Source organism: Cydia splendana, chromosome 4, assembly GCF_910591565.1.
Source record: "Cydia splendana chromosome 4, ilCydSple1.2, whole genome shotgun sequence".
In the NCBI taxonomy this organism is placed as follows: domain Eukaryota; kingdom Metazoa; phylum Arthropoda; class Insecta; order Lepidoptera; family Tortricidae; genus Cydia; species Cydia splendana.
The window spans coordinates 7,915,307-7,930,393 of record NC_085963.1 but is presented as its reverse complement, the minus strand read 5'-3'; the positions used below and the strand labels follow the sequence as shown (position 1 = coordinate 7,930,393).

At 41.0% G+C, this 15,087-nt stretch overlaps 1 protein-coding gene across 1 annotated transcript in view; it reads right to left on the bottom strand.

Moving 5' to 3' along the window:
- The window catches only part of LOC134789784 (voltage-dependent calcium channel subunit alpha-2/delta-3), a 121,061-nt gene that overhangs the window by 81,115 nt on the left and 24,859 nt on the right, over window positions 1–15,087 (bottom strand). The window contains exon 2 of the mRNA XM_063760431.1: window positions 2,328–2,409. Coding sequence (XP_063616501.1) covers window positions 2,328–2,409 — 82 coding nt within the window. The remainder of the gene's footprint in view (window positions 1–2,327; window positions 2,410–15,087) is intronic.

Here is a 15,087-nt window from a genome sequence, read left to right as displayed (position 1 = left end):
TGCACTTTAACTTTAGGTTGGACATATTGAGGAATGAGATGCAACTAGTTGCAACTCGATAACAAACTAACGTATAAGACGTTTTTGTTTGAAGAAACGTCAATTTTGACACTTGTTTGACACTGACATATCCGATCCATATCGTTTCAATATCTAGTATTTGACGTATCTCATTGTTCGAATACGGCTGTAAGAAATGAATTTGCACATAACAAGATGTCGTTCTAAAAGTTCTAATGCTATTTGAATCGCATATTAAGCTCTCGATGAAACATTAACTAAATGTAACAGAGTTTCTACGCTTGATTTAATATGACATTTCCGCTACTGATTGTAGTCGGAAAATTTGACAACATAGGACGAATTTTCCAATCTTACTCTGCTCTCGTGAGCTCATGTTTTTTTTTAAATGTAACTTAATATTAAAAATCTCATGAATGTGAAATTTATTTAGAAACAATATTTTTAACTTAACCACAATTTTCATTTGAAATATGTATTTCCCAGGTAAGGAAATATATGAAATGTTTTACAAATTGCCCATCACTAGTCTCAACGTAGCCACTTTGTGGGCTCACATTAGTTGCGGCGCTAGACGGAACTCGCGCCTTTATTGCCCCCTTTATGTGTTACTGAACTTTTACGTCTTGAAAATTTACGTTATAAATTTTATGTGACATTGATGATGATTTGATTTGGGGTACGATTAATCGCCGACTTTCGGTGTTCAATTAATTATTGTAATCGTGTTCCGACGGTGGCGAGCGGTTGCGACGATTCGAACACGCAAAGTTACATTCAAATGTAAAACCGAAAACGACTGAAGGAACAAGGCTGCATTATATTGTTGCTGGTAGCTAATGACACGTCACATCACGTGTACTATTTATTACCTACCTAGTTGTATTAAAAATGTTAAACTAGTTTTTTTAGTTTTTTTTTAGTTGTCGTTGTTCTCGATTTTTAGGGAACTTACCGTACCCATAGGGTAAAACGGGACCCTATTACTGAGACTCCGCTGTCCGTCCGTTTGTCTGTCTGTCATCAGGCTGTATCTCATAAACCGTGATCCGTGATAGCTAGGCGGTTGAAATTTTCACAGATGATGTATTTTTGTTGCCGACTTGCCGCTATAACAACAAATACTAAAAACAGAATATAATAAATATTTAAGTGGGATACAACAAACGTGATTCTTTAGCCGTTTTTGTGTAATGGTACGGAACCCCTCGTGCGCGAGTCCGACTCGCACTTGGCCGGTTTTTTGATAGATTAATTTTATTTTTGTATACAAAGTATTTAACTGTGCCTCTTCCATAACAAGCAGCATTCCGCATTTCACACTGAAAAAGCTTGCTCGGGCATTTCCTAACACCTCACGGGTAGTATTTCCCAACTGGCCCCGTGTTTGTGCGGTCCGGTCGGACGCGCCGGCACAACGGGCCGACCTACTTGCGCCGGGCCGTGCGGCGCAGCGCGCTTTGTTCGCGGCCACGGCGAAAACTGTTGGCGCATTCCAATTTTGAAAGTACTTACGATCTTGTCTGTTTATTTCGAGTTGCCTCAAAACGCTTGCATGAATATATGTACAAGTTCAGCTAATAGATGCACTGAGATAATTGTCGTGAGACATACCTACTAACATTAAACTATATTTTACGGTTTAAACTCACATGTTTTTAGTTTCGGAGAGCCGAGGTCTCCTTTCTCAAGCACTAACAGTGCGAGCAGCGTTTACGACGGCCGTGCTTAGCGTACTGCTGCGTGCCGCGTCGAACGCTGCGCGTGCGAGGTCTTGCTTGCGCTGTATTTGTAGGCAGTGCATATTGGTGTTGGGACTGGGTCACCTAACACTTGTAGCGATGTCGCGCGAGTTTAAACCGTAAAATTACTTAGTTTAATGCACTGATATAAGTGTCACATCATATTCATGTTTTTAAAATTAGAATGAGCCTCTTACTCTCCGCAGCGCAGTTGTACCTACCAAAGAAAACATCCAGTACTTCCTTATTAACTCAGTCTCGACAGCCCTTTCTCAGCAGAGGCATGTTACCTTGCACTGCTGCTTCAAGCGTGCTTCCTTGGCACGAGAGCCAGGGAGGCCCGGTGAAACGGTTGTCCGCTGGCCACCGTAGAGATCGCTGCGCCATACTAGGAAAACGGAGTGGAACGTAGCGCTTGACTACGGTCCGACGACTGGGGACCCTTCTGTCCCACGTGCCAGAGAATCACTCTATTAGGCTCAACCTGAGCTTGACCTTCAAAAGTGTGTAACTAACTAAGAAGAAAATATTACACTATATCTAGTAGCGACGTCTAATACTTACGTTTTGTATTTGATTCATTTTAGTGAAGTGCCTTCCGAATTCCCATAAATCTACGCCGAATTTCAACGCCCAGTTTTTAACTCTGAAACAAGAAATAAACGCTATTATAAAATGGGAAACATGATACAATTCTGACATTCAGCTTCCTCGATAAAGGTGTTTTATTGCAAAAAGTCAACCCTCCTGAAGCTTTTGAAATGCGATATCAATTATCCATATAACGGGCAAGAGGATGTGAGGAAGCGATACGAAGGCCCTAAAGGAATCTTTTTAAACATTTCTCATAATTCTGTCACGGGGAAGTAAATGTGATTGGGGGAAGCAGGTTAAGCATTTTTTCCGGTTCGGTGGGCACCCCTTATTTCATCTAAACGTTCTGAAGTACGCCTGACAAATATGTATAGCCATCATTGTGATAGGATGAGTCCAGATTTAATTAACGTTTCAAATAATAGGCTGGGGTCGTGCGACTCAAAATGTTTTTATAAATTTTTAGTGTCTTGTTCGACCCTTTATGGATTTTAATAAATTGTTAGCAACATGTGTTCAATATTCCTAATATAAAATATTGCCAAAAAGTTGTCATTATAAATGTGATATAATTAATTATGTGAATAAGAAACCTAATATTATATGCGCTCGCACAGATTAAGTTACTTGTTAGTAGAAGCACCCTTCTGTGAACCAATATTAGGTAAATTTTATATTTTTGTGGTTTCTTGATTTGTATTTTCACTCCTATTCTTGTTTTATTCCGGAATTGTCAATAGTCCTCGAATGGTGAATATTTCTCCTTGAAAGGTAGGCGAAGAACTTGAGAATGCGAATAGGTATTTACACAAGTGAATAAGCGCTGCTTGATGTTTGCGTTCTTTGAAAGATAGAGACCATCCTCGGCATTTTTCTCCAGAGCCACATGTTGGTTCAGGCGGAGTATGTCACTTTCTTAGGACGTCACATTCTGAGGACGTCACATTCTGAGTTCGTCACTTTCTGAGTACGTCACTTTATGAGAACGCCACTTTCTGAGGACGTCACTTTCTGAGTTCGTCACTTTCTGAGTACGTCACTTTCTGAGTTCGTCACTTTCTGAGTACGTCACTTTCTGAGAACGCCACTTTCTGAGTACGTCACTTTCTGAGAACGTCATTTTCTGAGAGCGCCACTTTCTGAGGACGTCACTTTCTGAGTACGTCACGTTTATTAGCATAGGTACGATATCATCATCATCATCATATTTCCAAGCAGATGAAGTCGTGGGTCGAAGCTAGTGCAACATATTATCTACAGTCCGTAGATATAAATCTCTCCATAACTCTCAGAATGACCTTCGGATTTTAGAAAGATACATCGGGTATCGGCGGTAGCACGCGAAGGTGCTACTGTTGTTCTGCTTTCTTACTCACTCGCAAAAAGTTAGGGATACCTATTGTCTCAATGTAAAACAAGCCCTAATTTAATGACGTTATGCTTAATATTTGGTTGATGACTATATTGCTATTTGACTTTTTGTCATAATCTAAATAAAATAGAATCAGAATTTGAAAGCAGAACGTCACACCGTCATTTACCTACTACTTCTCGCTGAAATTATACAGAGTGGTAATAATAACAGGCATATTTTTTTGTAGGTAAGTATATTTTTTATAGTTTGTGTTTTTTTTATTTAATCTCTAGTTTTAATTAAAATTTACTTTAACATAAAAAAGTAAATTAAAACAAAAATTTTAAATTTAATTTACAGTACTTAAAAGTCACATATTTTAATATGAATCTAAATATTTACCTACTAGTTATGGTGGTATTAACCACTCTATACAGGTTGGTACAAACCTCGATGTCCAAAATTTTTAAGTGAAAACTTCTTTAGCGGCGCTGTGCACTTTTTGTGATGGGGAAAAAATGTTAAACTTGCGACAGGTCACGTGACCGAAAGATTCGTAAGACGTGACCTGATCGAAAAACTGTTACAATGTCATTGAGTTTTCACTTCTGCCGGCACTCCCGGAGTGTAACCCGTTGTTTTTTTTTTAGATTCTTCACTACGTGGGCTATCAGCCTAGATTCCTAATTTGGGAACTTTCCACCTCGATTCCTTTGAGCGGTGACTCTGTCAAATTATGACTATTGTCACTTTTTTTTACCTATGGGGATGTAGATAGGGTGCGTGACGTATCTCAGCCACAGTTATCCAAACGTCCACTTTCTCCAATAAATATTATAATGTAAATAATATATACAGCACAGAAGGAATGTCCAAAGTTCGGAAGATAGAAACACAGAAGGTAACAGTACGGAAGACACATAGAAATAGAAATTAAGCGTCAACAAAAGCATAAGCGATAGCGAACGTAATGCGTCTAGCGGTCACGAGCGACATGCGTTTCGCGTCAGTAATGTGCATAGACTGAAGCGGGGCGCGGCGATGGCCGGCCGGCACAGGAGCGGGTCTCAGAACCGGCCGCTCTGAACAAAGGAATGCTATCGCGGTGCGCGTGTGCATTGCACCCGACTTGTTGGCACCGTCAAGAATTGACGGACGATATGAAAATATAACGTGTATATTATTATTGTATAAATGTAAATATATGTATAAAATGTATGTAAATAAATATTTGTATATATTAATATTATGTTTTATATAAGTGTATTAATATTAGTTAAGTGTAGTGTAGGTATAAGTGTAAGTGGGAAAGTAGCCCACATCACTCCCCCCCAGAGACCTGGTTAAGGGCGATAATAATCTGGGAAACGTACTTGCCTTCCCGAACGAGTAGTTTTAGGTACGTTAGCCTGACTTGGCCCAGGGTCACTATGCTGCCTCCCGCGCAGGATGTTTTCTGGTGCGGCAGGTGTGGTCGACCCCTGATCAGCGAGCTTCAAGTCCTCGGACAGGTAATGCGCTGGTTTTAATCGGTCGATGGTCACGGTAACCGGTTTGCCTTTAATGAGGAGTTTAAAAACTTTATCAGTCCTCTCCAGGACTTTGTGCGGGCCTGAGTATACAGGCGTTAGAGGAGCGCGTGAAGCGTCTTCGCGAAGGAAGACGTATTCAGCTGTCGCTAACTCTTTAAACACAAAGATCCTGTCCTTGCTGTGGCGTGAAGCTGGCGTAGGCTTCAACTTCGAGGCGAATGAGCGTAACCGTGCGGTAAAATCGGTGACATCAGTGGTACCGGGTACGCTTGGGTCAAAAAATTCGCCTGGAAGTCGCAGCGGCTCGCCGTAAAGCATTTCGGCTGAGGACGCTTGTAAGTCCTCTTTAAAAGCACTGCGTATGCCGAGAAGCACTTGAGGCAATACCTCGGACCAATTGGCGTCAGCATGGCATGTAATGGCGGCCTTGAGCTGCCTGTGGAAGCGTTCCACAATGCCATTGCATGCTGGATGGTACGCGGTCGTGCGTCTATGCTGGAAGCCGATGGCCTTAGATAGATATTGAAACAGTGTGGACTCAAATTGTCGGCCACGATCTGTGACAATATCTACAGGACACCCAAACCTGGATATCCAGCCAGCCAATAATGCCTTGGCCACCGTCTCTGCCGTGATGTCCGCTATTGGTACGACCTCTGGCCACCGCGTAAAGCGGTCTATGGCCGTCAAGCAATAGCGGAAGCCTTGTGAAACAGGGAGGGGACCGATTAGGTCAATATGTACCTGTTGAAAGCGAGCCCGAGGGAGTTCAAATGTGCCTAGAGGTGCAGACACATGACGGCTCACCTTAGACCGTTGACATGGCACGCAAGCTCGTGCCCAGTCTCGGCAGTCCTTCCTTACGCTGGGCCAGACAAAACGCTGGGCTACAATCTTAGCACTTGTGTTGGCACCAGGATGACTTAAGGAGTGGAGACTGTCGAAAACGGCTTTTCGGTACTGCTTGGTAACGAATGGTCGGGGAGTCGGCGTACTGACGTCGCAGTACAAGGGTTCAGGGCTACCCGGGAATGGCATTCTTACCAAGCGCAGGGATGACGAGGCCAAGTACTGGGCAAGCTCGGGATCAGACACTTGAGATCGAGCTAGGTCGGCAAGATCGAATGGTATCGCCAGTTCTTCAATCCGAGATAAGGTGTCGGCCACGACATTGTCTTTGCCAGATATGTGCCTTATGTCGGTGGTGAACTGGGATATGTAGTCCAAGTGTCTAAACTGCCTAGGCGAACAGTTATGTTTCCTCTCATGGAAAGCAAAACTGATCGGCTTATGGTCAGTATAAATCGTGAAGTGCCTCGCCTCTAGCATATGCCGAAAATATTTAATACCCTCGTAGATCGCAAGCAGTTCGCGATCATACGGCGAGTATTTGGTCTGGGATGGACTCAGCTTCCGAGAAAAAAAAGCCAACGGCTGCCATACCTGGTCCTGCAGCTGCTGCTGCAGTACTGCACCCAGTGCCACGTCTGATGCGTCTGTGACCAACGCCAGCTTTGCCCGACAATCGGGATGAGCAAGTAATGCTGCGTTGGATAGGCTTTCCTTGGTCTCGTTGAAAGCCTTCAGAGCATCGCCGGTCAGGTTGATGGGTTTGGAACCTTTGACTGCTCCACCCAGGAGTGCGTTGAGAGGTGCTTGGATTTGGGCGGCATGTGGCAGGAATCGCCTGTAAAAGTTGGCCATACCCAAAAATTTCCTCAGCTGCTTGACGTCCTTGGGTGGTGGAAAGTCGCGTATGGCTTGGACTTTCGTATCTAAGGGTTTGGTACCGGTCTCAGAAATCAGGTAACCTAAAAAAGTTACCTGTGGAGCCCCAAAAACGCACTTAGACACGTTGATAACCATGCCGTAGTCTCGGAGTCTGGTAAAAACTTCACGTAGGTGCTGTTTGTGCTGCTCCTCGTCTCTGGAAAAGACTAAAAAGTCGTCCAAGTAGCAGTAGACGAAGTCCAGCCCGCGTGTCAGCTCATCCACGAACCTCTGAAAGGTTTGGCCTGCGTTCCGGAGTCCGAATGTCATAAACGGAAACTCGAACATACCGAAGGGTGTAGTAATGGCCGTCTTCGGTATGTCCTCCGGACATACAGGTATCTGGTTGTAAGCCTTTACGAGGTCAATGGTACTAAAGACCTTACAACCAGATATGCTGTGGGTAAAATCATGCAAATGCCTGATGGGGTATTTGTCAGGGACGGTACGGGCGTTGAGGTGACGGTAATCACCACACGGGCGCCACCCATTATCTTTTTTAGGCGCCAGGTGCAGTGGTGAAGACCAAGGGCTCTCTGATAGTCGTGCCGTGCCGCTAGCCAACATACCTTCAAACTCCTGCCTCGCCAGCTTCAGCTTGTCAGGGGCAAGACGTCTCGGAGCGCAGGATACCGGGGGACCTGGAGTGGTGCGAATGTGGTGTTGTGTGTTGTGTGGTATAGTGCGGTGTATGCCAGCAGGTCGTGTGATCTCAGGATATTCCTGTGACAATATTTGATGGTAGCAGGAATCGCTGCCGTTCATGACCTTTACAGAAAATATATCACCAGTATTAACAGCAGAAACAGCATTAACATATAAACTAGTGATGTTATCTATAATACGACCTAGCCTCTTACCACCACAATCTACAATTAAATTATAGTGCGCTAGGAAATCCGCCCCTATAATCGGTTTAGTAACCATAGCTACCACAAAACGCCACGGAAAGTCGCGTCGAAGTCCAAGGTCCAGGTTCAGATGCGCGTAACCGTAAGTTTCGATGGGTGTCCCATTGGCTGCGGAAAGGTTGTACCCCGTCGGTGCTCGACGCTCGTGCAGTAACGACTTGGGGAAGACGCAGAGGTCGCTACCGGTGTCGACCAAAAACTGCAGCTTCGACCTTCTGTCGGTGACAAACAGGCGACGCGATGTGACAGGGCGGTCAGGAGTCGCCATTACCGACTGCCCATGGCATTTCCCGACTTCTTGTAGTCGCAGGGTTGTACGCACTTGCTAGCGTTCTCGCCATGTCTTGAATGGTACCAGCAGATGGGAAATTTCCTATAACTGGACTGGGACCTGGTGCTGGAACGACTCTGCCTTCTGGAGCGGCTGGGATTCCTTGAGCGGGATCTTCCTCCTTCACGGTCCATCTTCAAGGCTCGAACCTCTCTCCTGAGCGCAGCTATCTCCCTTGCCAAGGCGTCACTACTGGAGCCAGGTTGCTCGGAGCCTGCAGAAGCGACGTGCGACGAACAAGCGCAGCGTGGGCCGATGTCGTGGACCCTGTCAGCAAGGTCTGCGATAATGTCCAACGAAGCATCTGGATGCCCTGCGAGGACAGTTTGGATGCTAGCGGGTAATCTGTTGGTCCACATCATGCGTAAAACGTCGTCCGATATGCGCTTAGCTGCCAGAGCCTGCAGGTGATGCAGGAACTGAGACGGCTTACGATCTCCCAGCTCTTCGTGATGCAGGAGTTGCTGGATCTGTCGCTCGGTGGTATCACTCAGTCGACTAATGAGTTCGCTCTTCAGCTTAACATACTTGTCAGTTGCCGGTGGATTGGTGATAATATCCCTGACCTCCTTTGCAAACTGTCGATCCAACTGGCTGACGACATAATGAAACTTTGTCAGGTCATTGGTGATGCCGGCTATGTCGAACTGACCCTCAACCTGCGAGAACCAAATCGCGGGTTCCTCCGGCCAAAAAGGTGGAAGTCGTACTCCGACTCTAAAAACTTCGGATGACGGAGTCGTTGTTGTTGTGGAACCGAGCGGCGCAGTTGTGACGGATGGTGCAGTGGGAACAGGCACTCCCGCCGGTACTTGTGTGATGGGCGACATAACGGTATTTCCTTTGTCTATTTTGCTCGACACTTCTACGTACGGTTTTCTGATAAAATCCTCGTGGTACTGTGTTCTTCAGGGGTCACCAGTATGGGGATGTAGATAGGGTGCGTGACGTATCTCAGCCACAGTTATCCAAACGTCCACTTTCTCCAATAAATATTATAATGTAAATAATATATACAGCACAGAAGGAATGTCCAAAGTTCGGAAGATAGAAACACAGAAGGTAACAGTACGGAAGACACATAGAAATAGAAATTAAGCGTCAACAAAAGCATAAGCGATAGCGAACGTAATGCGTCTAGCGGTCACGAGCGACATGCGTTTCGCGTCAGTAATGTGCATAGACTGAAGCGGGGCGCGGCGATGGCCGGCCGGCACAGGAGCGGGTCTCAGAACCGGCCGCTCTGAACAAAGGAATGCTATCGCGGTGCGCGTGTGCATTGCACCCGACTTGTTGGCACCGTCAAGAATTGACGGACGATATGAAAATATAACGTGTATATGTGACGTTCCACGGGAAAAGGTACCTTATGAGGGTTTCTAGTTTCGGAGATATGAAATGTTTTGTAAAGAGGTGAAAAAATGCTCAATTTTTTTTTATTGTTTGATCTGAAACCTTAATGCGTAACGTTTATTTACCTGTTTTTATTTTTGTTATAAGTTAGTTATAAGCCTAGTAATGTCGTCTCAGAGTTTAGTAGAAAAGGTACCTTATGGAAAAAAGATTGAAAATTCCCAAAAAAACTAGTCAATACGGGAAAAGAAGTTTGGTAGTTCTCTACCAATTTCCTGTATTAGCATTCTGCAAAACTAATTTGATAATTTCAGTTCTGGTTGGGGCGCCTCGCAAATATTATAACCGTACATCGACCGACATCACAAATCCAAGTAGTCTGCTATTATACCAAAGTTACTCTCGTCAAGTCTTTCTTAACTAGAATAATCTTCATTTGGTTTGGTCGCATGCAGTAAATCAGCCATTGGTTTGCTGAAAAATGCCAATACCCGACGCATTACCTTATGGAATATCTGAGGTCATTGAACCTCAATGCCGCTTATCTTCAATAGAAACCGAAATATATTATTGATAAGAAATAGACGATTTATACCATTACCAAAATATTATTAGTTTATCCTAACTGTTCCATCATCATCATGCCTCATCATGTAACTTAATCACAAGGTACCTTTTCATTACATACAAATTATTGGTCTTTTTTAAGATTATTATGACGAAGAACTAATTAAATTTGGGGCAGTTTAATGTAAATTAATATTTTCTATTCATAAAAGATAAACTGTAATATGATTGATATTTACTAGTGATGTATTATTAGATTTATTTCCATAAGGTACCTTTTCGTAAATGTATGGAGCAAATACTGTTATTGTTATGTAAGTTTAAAGTGGCATAAGGGGTTAAATATAGTATTTAGTTGGGGTTTTAGGATTTATTTCATTTGAATGACAGAATTTCTTTCATATGTGCTCAGAAAAATTGATTGTGTGTGACATTAAAAGTAAAAATATGCAATTTTGTGATTTTAAATGAAAAAGTCAGAAAATACATTTTCACCTCTAAATCGGTATTGTTTGTTGCTTAAACTGTCTGTCAGTGTCGTTTTCTAATAGATAAAATTTAAATCTTTGAGCTCATTGCAATCAATCGTGAAAATGAAATAAAACTTTATTTTCAAGAGATTGGTTAGTATACACATAAATCAGTCGATATCAAAAGTTTCTATTTGCATTACAGAACAAGTCGCAATATTTTTTTAATCTCAGATATATAAGGTATTATTATTTGTTGTCAACTATGTAACTTACTTCAGGAACATAGTTTTTTAGGCGGCTAAACTTAAAACTTCTCTATCGTAAAGTTGCTCATTTCACAACATTATTTTCAAAAAATCATATCTCTGTAACTACGCAACCTAGAAGGTTGATCTTTTGTGTTATCGATAGCTTATTTATTGTAGATTACTGGGGTATGCATAACTCCATACCCGCCATAAGGTACCTTTGACCGTGGGACGTCACATATTATTATTGTATAAATGTAAATATATGTATAAAATGTATGTAAATAAATATTTGTATATATTAATATTATGTTTTATATAAGTGTATTAATATTAGTTAAGTGTAGTGTAGGTATAAGTGTAAGTGGGAAAGTAGCCCACATACCTTTAAAAAAAACTTAGGGACTAGCAGTTTCTAAAATAACCAAAAGTCGAAGAAACTCGCATGTTTTTTTTTAATTAGGTAAAATCTAAACTTGACCTGCTTGAACGTAAAACTTTGACTTTTGTCTTTTTTAACTCGCAGCCAAGTGAGGATGCTGATTTTTTTAAGCAACTGCGTCGTTTGTAAAGGATTATGTTATAAAAAGAAACATTCAAAAAAGTTCAATAGTTTTTTTAAATAAATTAATTGGTTCGGCCCGGAATTACTTAACAAAAGTTAAAAGTTCAAAAATTCATAACTCGAAAGCTACGAAAAACCGGCTAACATATTCTATAATTGAATTGAAGAATCTAAAAAAAAATTTGGACGTTGTGGTATAGACCAGCCTGTATAGTTTTGAGTGTTGGATTGCAAGTTGCAACTAAATCAGTACGACGCTGTCATTTTCTATTACGCGAATACGTCCGATTTTACCCGAAAAACGAAGTTCATTCTGAGAGTTAACGGACTGTAAGTGGTCAAACAAATTTGTCATTAAATAAGAACAATAAAAACTACACTCATCCTTTTCTTTTGGGTGCTAGTACTAGTGTAAGACAAAGATAGTATGTTTATCTCTGTCTATGTTTGAAATGAGACAGTCCTTTGACAAACTTTATAACCTTTTTGTAGTTTCGGATTTTAAATAGAAAAAAAATCAGCGATGTCAAATCGGCGACATGATAGATTTTTATTGTCAGGATGTTGTCAGGCTAAAAGTACAATGTAATATTAATTTAAAAATTCATCGTGTAACCTATATAGGAAGAAAACAAACAAATAAATTACATTAAATATATGCAGAACATGAGAACTATGAGAGTATGTATCACTCCATACGCAGAAGAGATTGATGGCTGAACATATATTCTGAATATGCCGTTGCCGATATGAAGAAAAAATCCTTTGACGCCTACAGACCTGACAGGTGACACGAGAAGAAATATTGTCTGAACCAAAACTGCAAGAGCTGATTTTTATACGCAGATATCCAAAATTTACACTATCATCAGAAAAAAAGACGTGAGTTTATGGAGACATGATAGAAGACGCGGTATGTTGAAGAATATGTTGTCACGAAAGGAGCGGCAGTCCGTTTAAATGTAAATATGTGGGAATGACCTTCTACTGGTGTTAGCGAGCTTGCCATGATACCTTCACCAGCTAATCACAGCGGCGAATGATAAAATCATGGTTCCTACTGTGCGAAACATTTATGTGTATTGAATCGAAGCTGTTGCCGGCCTAACTCCAATCTGTGGCTAAATGTTTTGGTGCTTGTAGTTTATAAGTATTCTGAATTAAATAATGATTTAAACATAATTAGATTGTTTTTTTATTATTTATTTCTCTATTTTTCACTTTATTGCACGAAACATAGGACGTTTTGCCAAATGGAATTCTCTACCAATCAGGCGTAAGGCAAACAGAGATTGGTATTGGTATGTAGGATATAAAAGCGACCGTATGTCGAACAGCTAATCTGGTTGCTGGCAGTATACATTTTTCGTGCAGGTATATTATACTGTTAAATCGTACCTATGCTAAAAAACGCGACGTACTCAGAAAGTGACGTCCTCAGAAAGTGGCGTTCTCAGAAAGTGACGTCCTCAGAAAGTGACGTACTCAGAAAGTGGCGTTCTCAGAAAGTGACGTACTCAGAAAGTGACGTACTCAGAAAGTGGCGTTCTCAGAAAGTGACGTACTCAGAAAGTGGCGTTCTCAGAAAGTGACGTACTCAGAAAGTGACGAACTCAGAAAGTGACGTCCTCAGAAAGTGGCGTTCTCAGAAAATGACGTACTCAGAAAGTGACGAACTCAGAATGTGACGTCCTCAGAATGTGACGTCCTAAGAAAGTGACATACTCCGCCTGAACCCACATGTTTAGGTCTAACTTTTTCTTCTTTATGACCATTGATGCCTTAAATTGATTAAAACTTTTGACATTATAAATCCTTAAAACAAAATCATGTGTGGACCGAAAAATCGTTTTAGTTTGAGTGCATTTGTGTTTTTTTATCAACATCTAATGCGGTCTTAATATGATAGACCTACTTGGGTAATAATATTGATGGGTACACTGGGTACCAACCTAGACTAATGAATATATCAAATCTTAGCTTACAATATTAATATCTAGTAAAGCGCCACTTTTTTTAGTATAAGCGGCGGAAGCACAAATATATATATTTTTTAATTCAATGAGTTTTTTTGTAGAAAAATGTTGTACCAAAATGTCGTTGTTAATAAGGACTTGTACTTATTTCAGTAATAGGTAAGTATGTGTAATTAAAACTGCTAAACGGTTAGTCAATCAAGACATGTTAGTAGTAGCTAATCTGTGTTTAATTAACAAGCTTTGTTTTCTTTTAAATTCAGAACAAGGGACAACACAATAAAATCCTATAACAGCACGCAACGACTAAATTGTCAGAAGTTCTTCCTTTAAGATTTCCTTATTTGAAATTTCAAGTGGTTCCATGGTTCCACAATGTCCTCATTAGCAATCACGGAATGTTTCGTGGGCATTGTTCGTGAGAGTTCGGCCGTCACCGCCAGGAGTTCGGAATTTAAAATAATTTAAAATGTGTCTGTTGGAGGGCAGGTGCGCGCAAGCGGCTGTCGCAGCGTCGCTGAGCCGCGCCTAAATGGAGACACTTTAGGAGAACGGCTTCTAAGACTGTTATGGCTTCGAGGCGAGTCAATTTTGTTCAGCTAGGTACAGTCAACTGTAAAAATATGGGTGTAGATAACTTACTCAAAAATATGTCCCATAGTTCTTAATTCACTGACATAATAAGAGTTATGGGACATATTTTTGAGATGATTTGTACACCCATATTTTTACAGTTGACTGTACCTACCCGAAGATTCTTACCCCCTTATTCATAAATCTTAGCAACCTTTTCTTATTTTCTTCTTTTTTTTTTCTTTTTTTTCTTTTTTTTTTTCTTTTTTTTTCTTTTTTTTTTCTTACAAACTTTTCTTAAATTTTGTCTCCTTACAACAAAGTATTAGATACTTATAGTCTGTATCTTTAGGTATTTACATAAATAAAATTAAACAAAATCTACCCTCAAATGGCTCCTTAAGCCAGTTGAGGGTAGATGAAAACATTACACTATTAAAAAATGTAGGCTAAAGTCAGGTCGTCAGTCAGTAACAGATCCAGGCGCTTTTGTATTTGGTTGGTTAACCAATAAATGTACCTAAAGATACAGAGTATACATAATAATCCTTACAGACATTTGACGCTACCTTTAATGTTGTGAATTATTGTATATGGGTAGTAAATTATATGTTGTCCATACAAAACATGAGTAGGTTAATTAACGTAGGTGAATTAGGTGTGGGGGCGTCCAAAGAGGTTGTAGCAAACGTGTCAGAGAATTCGTAATAATGGTCATCACTTATCATGTCCCCGACGTCTATGTGATTACCGAGTATTTGAGGTAGTAATTTGTAATATCAAATACCCTATCATTATCGAACGGTCAACAATGTAGTCTACAGTATCTACATAATTATAAGGGAAGCGTCAAACATTCCTGAACAAGATATCAGTGAAAAAAATGTAGATATCAATATATCACGGTCCGCGATTATTGAGCCATTTATGCTCCTAATTAGTTGTTCAATACTTAAGCTATGGAGTGTCCAATTCAGCTAGAACCCTAAATAGCATAACAATCATGGAGCGTGACTGTATATATTATAATTTCTATTCCTGTGTGTTTGTGTAAACTCGCTAGAACGTTGACAAAAG